At 46.6% G+C, this 10,528-nt stretch overlaps 1 protein-coding gene across 1 annotated transcript; it reads left to right on the forward strand.

Moving 5' to 3' along the window:
• Positions 1–648: 648 nt before the first annotated feature.
• On the forward strand, positions 649–5,433 carry LOC140906359 (protein HP-25 homolog 1-like). The gene is made up of 3 exons (XM_073330139.2): positions 649–916; positions 1,967–2,137; positions 3,604–5,433. Exons 1-3 carry the CDS (start codon positions 874–876, stop codon positions 4,104–4,106), a joined length of 717 nt encoding a protein of 238 aa, XP_073186240.2. The 5' UTR covers positions 649–873; the 3' UTR covers positions 4,107–5,433.
• Positions 5,434–10,528: the final 5,095 nt, after the last annotated feature.

Genomic DNA, 10,528 nt, shown 5'->3' on the forward strand with positions numbered 1-10,528 from the left:
GCCAAGCCACCCAAGTACATACTTGCACTTACTGGTAGGTTCGTACTTGAGCAGCTAACCCATGCTGCAGCCCAAGCTGCCACAGCTTCGCTGCTCTGGGTCCCTGTGCTAACCAGATCAAAGTTAGCTTGGGTATCTCTACACAATCCTCGGTCACAGCTCCGATTGCAATGTAGATTTGCCCAAAGTCTCAACACCACTTTTTCTTGTACATAACTATTCTTCCCCTCTCCGCCCAGGAAATTTAATAAAGACAGCTGGTCAAACAGGCCTGTATACGGATAGATCATGTTTATGTAAACCTAGGCCTCTGCATTCCTGAACAACTAGCTTCTCTAGTTGGCTATACCAGCCTGTCTTTTCCCTTGTAGTCCCTCTGTTCCACATTCAGCCTGCCAGAGTATGACCCACAGCGATAGTTGGCAGAACAAATAAGGAAATGAGCCAAATTCACCCTAGTGTAATTGTCTTATCATCAATGGGATTATACCAGGGCTGAATTTGGCTCCGTACACAAATACAGCAATTAGATTAGTCAGTAATATTTGTGTTAGACATAGCCTGTTATTTTTCATTACTGTTATTTAAAAAGATACAGCAACTAGCAGAGTGGAGCAGAGCAGCCTTACAACAGCAGCCCCGAGAGCACAATGAGCAAACAGGAAGCAAGCAGGGAATGTATCCTGTTGGTTGGAGGAAGGTCAGTACTAGAACAGGCAGGGTCACAGTAGGTCATCTGTGCACAAAGCAGTGATGAAGGAAGCTGTTTAGTCATAGCTGTGTCTTTGAGGGTCCTAAGCAGAAGGGTGAGGAACAGGATACAGTGACTCAGGAAAACGGTCTCTCGAAGGAGCTGGTTTTCCAGCTGTCGGGATGTCACGGGAAAGACGAGAAACTCACAGCGTGTTTTTATCAGGTGAGTTTCGTTCTTGTGGAGATACATGGCTTGATTCTCCTCTCATGCTGGGGGAAAATCAGGAGTAACTCTGGGCATCAGTGGAGCTCTGCCAGTGTCTAACTGGGACAGAGAGGGCAATCAGGCCCTCCATCCCTCATTAATACAGTGGGATTAATTGTGGCTTTTAACACCCCCGCACTGGGAAGGGTGGCTTTGTGTGGGGAAGGCTGCACACTGCACCAAGGCAGGCTCCAAAGGCATTCTGCCAGCTTCAGTCCGGAGGCAGGAACAGTGCCTCTAAGATCAGGAACAGCTCAGTAGCAACGGCGATAGTCTTTGAAAAGGTGCAACATTTGTTCCTCTCTGTGCCGCTGTGTTAGGTCTCCGAGTAGCAGCCGTGTTAGTCTGTATTCGCAAAAAGAAAAGGAAGACTTGTGGCACCTTAGAGACTAACCAATTTATTTGAGCATAAGCTTTCGTAGCTCACAAAAGCTTATGCTCAAATAAATTGGTTAGTCTGTAAGGTGCCACAAGTCCTTCTTTTCTTTTTATGTTAGGTCAGACATCTGGGGTGAAATCCCAGCCCCAACACAGTCAATAGGATTTCTGCCACTGACTTCAGTGGGGCCAGAAGTACACACCTCTAGTGTGGGAAAGGGGTGGGCACCCAAACCTTTTAGGGAGCCTAGAGTTGCTAGTGCTACCATTATATAAAACTTTCTCCTACTCTGCCCCTTCCACTCCAGGGCCAAATTCCACCCGGGGATCATTTGTACTGAGATACAAGAGCACCCTTATTTTAAGGCTTTGGCCCACATTTGTAAGATCTCTGGGGCCTACTGCCCTGTGTTTGTAGAATGCCTAGCACAATAGGGCCCTGATCTTGGTGGCCCTTAGGCACTAACATAATAAATGTGATTAATGATGATTTGAGTAGTGGTAGGCTGAGAAATATTGTGCAGTTCACATCCTGGAACCCCAATCTATATGGCTGTTTTTGTATTTTGCTTGTAGAAAATCACTGCTAGCAAGCTCTAATGAATGGCTTTCCCCTTTCTCCCCCTCCAGGGGTCTGGATTTTGGCTGTTTCAGTCACTATGGCAGTACAGGAAAAAAACCCTCTTGTTCCATGTCTCCCAGGACCCCAAGGTCCTCCTGGGAACAATGGAATTCCTGGTCATAATGGGCACAATGGGCTCAATGGGGAGAAAGGGGAGAAGGGACTCAGAGGGGAACCAGGTAAGTCACATTTGAGTGAGTCATTTAATCCAATACCAACTTCTGATAGCACTGTTTCACCAGTTTTCTCATTCAGAATTCAATATATTGCATATTTGGAACAACCAGAATCATTTCATAGCAACAGTTATTTAGTGATAGAATTATGATCCTAACATCAGAGATTTGCCCTTTCTGAAGGTAAGAATATGGTATGTATTTATATTAGACACCAGATGTTCTGCTGAGAAATGCAGTAAGAGACATTTGGATAACAACAGTTAGGAATGATTTCATCATGGAGAGACTTTGCAGTGAAATACAAAATCCTGAACTGGGTTTTTGGCAAGTAAAAAATAAAACAAAACTTACCTCTCAATCCACCTTAATGGCCTTCCCAGGGAGTGAAAATGTTTGACTGACACACTCTCCTGGTGCTTTATTCCTAATGCTCTGGGTTAGACTTAGTGTTTAGGCTCATGAAGCATTCTCAGGTGGTGGTGGTGGGGGCGTTGAGTGCCCACACATACATGTTTCAGGCAGTTCTGAGGAGGTAAGGGGGCATATCAAGGATGGAGCCAGGGTATTGCTGTCCCCCAGTGATTCCCCCCTTTTGCAATGTCGTAGGAGCTTTATGGCGGCACAAGACAGGGAATAGAACTCACTGAGGGTGAAATTTCCCCTGTGAAACTTTTCTTCAAGTTTACAATTTTGTTTCCTCCCCTCCCCCCAAAAAATAAATAATTTGTTTTGTTGTTGCAAGTTTGTTTTGTCAAAAAAAAATTCTATTGGGGGAGAAAAAAATGGATTATTTTTTGACCAGCTCTATTAGGGAAGCTCGAGCTAAATTAAACTGCTCGGGGGATTGGGGGCGGGGGGTCAGCAATCCAGCCCCCAGCAGTTCCAGCATAGGGGATCTGCAAATCACTTCCCCTCTGACCCTGCCTTACATCCAGCACTGAATGAATTCCATTGTTTTAGGATAAATGATCACCTCCTTGCTCTGAGACCCCAGAGAGGGGACAACATCCACCCACAGAAGTGTTAAAGACAGAGCTCTACTCACTCTTCATCCACATACACAGTTGTAGACATACATCCCACCTGAGAATGCTTCATGAGCCTAAACACGTAGGCACACTCCAGGGCATTAGGAATAAACCACAAAGAGTGTGTGTCAGTCAAACATTTTCACTCCCAAGGACAATAATTAGGAGTAGCGTGTTTTTTCTGGAGTTAAAGCTGAGGCTGTTTTACTTTGAACAGAGTTTTTGAGTATGGTATGAGTATTTCTCTTACTTTAGGGAGTTTGCAATGCTTTAAATTGTAGTTTAATCCCACCCTGTTGGGCAGTGTCTCTAACTAACCCTCTGCAGGCATTGTCAACAAAGAAGTTTTTGGGGATTTTAAATGAGTCACATTAGAGCAGGATGAGAACAAATGGAAAAGTATCTGCTTCTAGCTCATTCTTTTTTAATCTTTTTCAGGTTCCACAGGAATGCATGGGCCACAGGGCCCTCCAGGAAAAGTAGGTCCAATGGGACCAAAGGGCGAAAGTGGACAACCAGGTTCCACCGGCCCACAAGGAAGCCCAGGAGAATGCTCACCACGTCAGAAATCTGCTTTTGCAATGCAACTTGCCAAAAACTATCCAGCTCCTAAACAACCAATTATATTTCATGAAATCTTATACAATGATCAGCAACATTTTGATAAGGCCACTGGAATTTTCACTTGTCAAATACCTGGAGTTTATTACTTTGGCTACAATGTAGAGTTGTACCGGAACACCACGACCATTCAGCTAATGAAAAACAGCCAAGCGGTGATAGGATCATATCAGACCACCCTAAACTCTTATGAAAATATGTCAGGAAGTACAGTCCTTAAGCTGGAGAAGGGTGACAAGGTCTGGTTAGAAGTGAAACAGGAAAGTAATGGAGCGACACACACAAGCTACTTTTTAGGTTACCTGATATTTGAAATTTAGACTTCTGAAAAACTTCTGAATTAGCCTCACCATTGTGTCAGAATTTAAGAGATGAGGAAAGTATACCTGAGGGTGAGGGAGGCAGGAGGTTTTGTCAGAGTCTGATCCCATATTATAGCAGCATCTGTTATTATGGTAGCACCGTCTACTATTATGGTGGCCCTACACTTCCCATTATAAGACACAGTTTTTGTTGTTTATAACTTTTCCAAACTTTAATGGTTTGGGCTGAAAAATTCCATGCCAGGTGTCTGACTGTCCCTGAATGTTTTTGGAAAATGTCAGCCAAAACACTTTAGCTGATTCTGAGAATGAGTATAAGGGGAAATACATTTTTGCCTGTGTTAAAAAACTCTGGTGACTTTTTCTCTGAGAAGCTCTAATGCCCCTCTACTTTGGAGCAAGGTCTTGATATTTGGCAAGAGAATGGCTTTTGTGTCTGGGATGTTCCTGTTGGCATTACTTTGAAAATCTGCCCAAATTTAGCCGCATTATAAGATTTTGAAAATGTGCAGTTCACACATGCTCAGTAGACACTTCCTAGAACTCCACAGCTAAATTCCCAAAAGATTCCATCTGTGACGTGGCACTCCATATGCTTTATAAAAATATGTTTGTAAGTGTGAATATAATGTAACTGAAATATGCTTTATGCAAAAAGTCTCTTGTAAGGTATAATTTCAGAGCTTATAATCTACTGAGTGTGTCCATCCTATTTGTATGAATGTATCATTCTTGTATCTGAAACTAGGAATATGAAGTATAACTCTGAGGTTCTATTGTAATTATGCGAAGTGTGGACCATTAATGGTGGTTTAGAATCTTGACGGCTCCCATTGACTAGGATGATTGGTTGTAAATGGTTTATTTTCCTGCAAGCCTTCCGCTATATGTGCGGACCAGCCCTGGAAGAATGGAGGGGGTCTCACAGGACATGCGAACATGGCACCTGATACTGGAATCCATCTTAAACCCGGTGCTTTTCCATTTAGAAGGAGGGGTGGGAACCCAGAGAGACAAGATATTCCCGCCTTATGCCAAGGATATAAAAGGTGGTGGAACAGAACAAGAGGCTCCCAGTCATGAGAAAGCCCTTGCCTTTCACTCAAGATGCCTGCTGAAACTAACAAGGACTGTACCGGGGAAAGGATTGGGCCCAGACTAGGAAGGAGTCTAGTCTCTGAAAGAAGCTTATTGGAACATCTCTAAGGGTGAGATTTACCTGTAATCAGTTTCTTAATGTATTAGGCTTAGACTTGTGTGTTTTTGCTTTATTTTGCTTGGTGACTTACTTTGTTCTGTCTGTTATTACTTTGAACCACTTAAATCCTACTTTTTATACTTAATAAAATCACTTTTGTTTATTAGTAAACCCAGAATAAGTGATTAATACCTGGGGGAGCAAACAGCTGTGCAACAACTCTCTATCAGTGTTATAGAGGGTTGACAATTTACTCTGTATAAGCTTTATACAGAGTAAAACAGATTTATTTGGGGTTTGGATCCCATTGGGAGCTGGATGTCTGGGTGCTGGAGATAGGTAACCTGCTGAGTGGTTTTTAGTTAAAACCTGCAGCTTTGGAGGCCCTGGGTCTATGTTGCAGCAGGCTTGCATGTCTGGCTCAACAAGACAGGGCTCTGGAGTCCCAAGCTGGCAGGGAAAACTGGCTCAGAGGTAATCTCAGCACGTCAGGTGAAAGTCCCAAGGGGGTCTCTGTGACCGAACCCATCACACCATCCACACTGAACAAGACTTTTCTGACAATTGCAGTTCCCAGCTGTTGTGGACTGGATCCTGGAAATTGACAGCAGGCACCCTGTTCCTCTCCTGATCTCTCAATGCCACCTCATTGACATCCATGCACTGTGGAGGAGGAAGCTGACTGACATGAAGGCAGAGGGGACAAGAGCTGGAACTCAGGGTTGGGACAGAGGAAAGTAGATTTGGGCAAGGAACATAAGGGAAAGGCTGGGACTGGAGGCTAGCGGGGCAGGAGGGAGGGCAAGAGGGAAACTGGGACTGGGTGTTGTGAGGGAGACTGGGAACCGGGAAAGAAATGAGGTGGGAACCAAGAGCCAATGAGGACCACAAAAGGCGACATTGGGAGTGGGAACCAGTAAGGCAGGGAAAGGAACTGGGAGGGAGACATATCTGATGAGAAGCAAAGGTAGGGGAGGAGAACTGGGACTGGCCGAGCAAAGATACTGGGAAGAGGAGCTGTGGGGGGGGGGGGGGCTGGTCCCATTGAGATTGAATGAACAGCTCTGGGAGGGAGACTGGGAGCCAGTGGGGATAGGGACATGGGCATGGGCGGGGGGATTACTGTAAACTGTAAACTGTAGAGGAGTGGAGAGAGAGAGAGAGAGAGAGAGAGATTGGTTGAGATGTTAGGAGGATGAGATTGGGTCTGGCTGAGCAAGGAAACTGGGGACAAAGAGCCAGATAATGTGAGAAATGGGACTGGATGGGCAAAGAGAATAGGATTTAGAATTGTGGGCAGAAACTAGGATGGGGACTCAGGAGGGAAAAACTGGGACTGGCTGGGCAAGGAAACTGGGACTGGGACAAGTTGGAGGAGAAGGGGCAGAAAAGGTCAAATGGGCAGAAGAGTCTATGCGCACTACAGCACACTCCCACCAAAGGATGGAATGGAACCAAAGACTTCTGCCTCTCACCATTCCTCTGCTTTCAGCAAATGTATGTGAATCCCTCTGGCAAAGTGTCTCCTCTTCCTTTAGTGTTGGTCCACATAAAGGGTAATCACCTGCTATTACTATCAGTTACTCGGTTAGCTCAAGTGGCAGAGCTCTATGTGGTGGAGCTAAAGGGTCCAACCTGAGGGTATCAATATGTTGCCACATGGTAGACCTTCTGTTTTTTCAGTGTTCCTTTTTAAAAACATAGGAAATTACATACAACAAATTACACGATAGGTTTGCAAAGTCAAGCACTCAAAAGTCAGGGAATGCCAGGATGATGGTTGCCTCTGCAACATTAATTTGGACCCGTTGTGTGCATACATGCGTTATAACACAGTCCTGAATTACATGATCACATATTATTTTTTCCACAGGACCCTTGCCTCATTCAGTGCACAGGATGGGCAGTGTTGTGGGGATGAAACAGGGTTGTGAACTGAACAAAGCTGTAGGACCTTTGCCTCATTTGTTGCAGAAGTAGGAAGGTGTGTAGTGCATGAGGCAGAGGCTTGCAGGAAGAGAAAGGTTGTTCTCATATTTAAGGTAATTGAATGCTGCCCTGAAGAATTGGATTCTATTCCTGTCTCTGCCACAGAGTTCCTGCATGATGCTGGGCAAGTCTCTTAAACCAAACTTTTACAGGTGTTCACTATGTTTTTCCTCATTATCTGGGTGCCTGACATAACATCCCAGGGCCTGGTTTGCAGAACTGCTAATCACTTACAGCTGCAACTGAAGTCAGTGGGAGCTTTGCATTGAACACATATGCACTGAAAATATATTGTATATGAAGTGCTATGTATTGCTAAGTATTTTGAAAAATCAGCTTCTAGATGTCTCAAATTGGGCATCTACAATTAGTGGACACATGTGAACTTAAACTCTCTGTGCCTCAGTTCCCCCATCTATAAAATGGGGATAAGAATTTCTCACCTCACAGGGGTGGTGTGAAAATAAATTCATTAATGTTTGTGAAGCACGTAGATACCATTGTGGTGGGCATCATAGAAAAGCCTATGAGGAAATTAATAATTCTGTTTTCAGAGCTGGGTTTGAACAGAATGCAGTAAATAACGCTTAGGGCCATACCCTGGACAACACAGAGAAAACGAAATATTGAATAGCTGTTCATTAAGGTCAAATCTACACTACAAATTTCCATAGGTGCAGCTGCACCGATGCAGCTGTAGCACGGCTGGTGAAGTTGCTCTAGCCAATGGGAGAGAGCTCTCCCATCGTCTTCATAACTTCACCTCCACGAGAGGCAGCAGTTATAATGGCAACAGAAGCTCTCCTGCCAACATAGGGGGTTAAAGTCGATATAACGACATTTCTCAGAGAGGTGGATTTTTCACACCCTGAGACGGATAAGCAACATTCCCCAGCTGCAGAAAAAAGAACTGGGAAGACCTGAGGTGGGGGAATAAGAGCTGGTTGCTGGAAAGAGTCAGGGCTCTCACCTGGCGTCTGACCAAAGAATCAGATGGGGAGAAAGACAGAGCTTGACCCAAGGGGCTCCCCTGGCAAGGGTTAAGGTTACTAAGGGCAGCAAGGGTTAGGTTTACAAAGTATAGAATCCCTGGGCCATGGTTCTCATGGGGGTCTGAAAGGCTCCTCAATTCATAGATATTAAGGTCAGATGGGACTGTTATGATCATCTAGTCTGACCTCCTGCACAATGCAGGCCACCGAATCTCACCCACCCACTCCTCAAACTAGGGTTAGGTTTATAAATGATCAGGCTTCCCAGGCTAGGGTGAGAGTTACTAATGGTAGGGCTTCCTGGGTAACCTAGGGGAGGGCTCCGCTGGATAAGGCTAGGCTTACCAAAGGTTAGGGCTCCCTGGGCTAGGGTAATGTCTGGGGTCAATAGATCTCCCTGGGCTAGGGTTACCAAGTGTACAGCTCCCCAAGCTAGGGTTATGCTTGGGGGCCAATATGGCTCCCTTGGCTCAGGTTAGGGTAACATTTTGGGAAAGTAGAGCTCCGCAGCCTAGGGCTAGTGTGACCAGGTGCTAGAGCTCCCCAGGGTAGGGCTCCTCTGGCTAGGGTTACCGGGGTAGGGCTCGGGCTCCCCAGACTGTGGCTAGGGTTACCAGGGGTAGGGCTCGGGCTCCCTAGACTGGGACTAGGGTTGGGGTCAGTAGGGCTCCCCAGGCTAGGGCTAAGGTGACCCAGTGCTAGAGCTCCCCAAGGTAGGGGTCCCTAGGCTTGGGTTCCCCAGACTGGGGCTAGGGCTACCAGGGGTAGGGCTCCCTGGGCTAGGGTTAGTGTTAGTGTTACCAAGGGTCGTTCTCCCTTGCCTAGGGTTAGACTTTCCAATGGTATGGCTCCCAGGTCTATGGTTAGGCTTTCCCAAGCCAGGGCTTCCAGGCCCAGGATTACACTTGGGGTCTCTAGGGCTCCCTTGGCTAGGGATGAGTTACCAAAGGTCAGGCTTCCCAGGTTAGGCTTAAGGTTACCAGTGGTCTGGCTCCTTGGGCTAGGGATAGGATTCCCAAGGGTAGGGCTCCCCAGGCTTGAGTTAGGGCACCAAAGTGTAGAGCTCCATGGGCTTGGGTTATGCATGGGGTCAATAGGGCTCCCCAGCCTTGGGCTAGGGAGACCCAGTGTTAGGGTTCCCCAGGATAGAGCTGTCTAGGCTCAGGCTACACATAGCAAGGGCAGGACTCCCCAGTCTAGGGTTACACTTGGGGTCAGTAGGGCTTCCCAGCCTAGGGCTGGGTGACCCAGCCTAGGGCTAGGGCAACCCAGTTCTAGGACTCTCCAGGGTAGGGGTCTCTGGGCTTGGGGTAGAGTTACCAGGGATAGAATCTCCAGGCTAGGATTACCAGGGTAGGGTTACCAAGGGTTGGGTTCCCAGGGATAGGGTCAGGGTTACCAAGGGTTGTTCTCCCTTACCTGGGGTTAGGCTTTCCAAGGGTAGTGCTCCCCAACTTTGGGGTAGGCTTTTCAAGGGTGGGGTTCCCAGAGCTAGGATTACACTTTGGGTCTGTAGGGCTCCCTTGGCTAGGGATGAGTTACCAAGGATTGGGCTCCCCAGGCTATGGTTAAGGTTACCAAGAGTCAGGCTCTCTGTGCTAGAATTAGGGTTCCAAAGTGTAGGGCTCCCCGGGTAACTGTTAGGGTTACAAAGGCAGGGTTCTCCAGCTAGCATAACACTTGGGATCAGAAGATCTCCCTGACTGGGCAAGGGTTAGGGTTACCAAAGGTAGGGCTCCTTGGCTTAGAGTTAGGGTTACCAAGAGCAAGGTTCCCCTGGCTCAGAGTTAGGGGTATCAAGCAAAGGGTTCTCCAGGCTAGGGTTAGCGTTACTAAAGGTAGATTTCCCTACTCTAGGATTAAGCTTGGGGTCAGTTTGGTTCCCTAGGCTAGACTTAGGGTTACTAAGGATAGGGCTCCTTGTTTTATGGCTATGCTTGGAGTCAGTAGGAATTCCCTGGGTAGAGTTAGGGTTACTAAAGATAGGGCTTCCTGGGTTCCAATGAATAGGGTATTTGGAGCTAGGGTTAGAGTTCCTATGGGTATGGATCCCCAACCAAGGTTTACGATTCCTATTGGTAGGTACTTGGAGCTAGGGTTAGAGTTCCTATGGATAGGGCTCTACGGCCTAAGGTTAGGGTTCCTATGTGTAGGATGCTTGGAGCTAAGGTTATGGTTCTTATGGGTATGGCACCCCAACCTAGGTTTTGGGTTGCTGTGGGTAGAGTACTCAGAGAAAG

Source organism: Lepidochelys kempii, chromosome 1, assembly GCF_965140285.1.
Source record: "Lepidochelys kempii isolate rLepKem1 chromosome 1, rLepKem1.hap1, whole genome shotgun sequence".
Taxonomy (NCBI): domain Eukaryota; kingdom Metazoa; phylum Chordata; order Testudines; family Cheloniidae; genus Lepidochelys; species Lepidochelys kempii.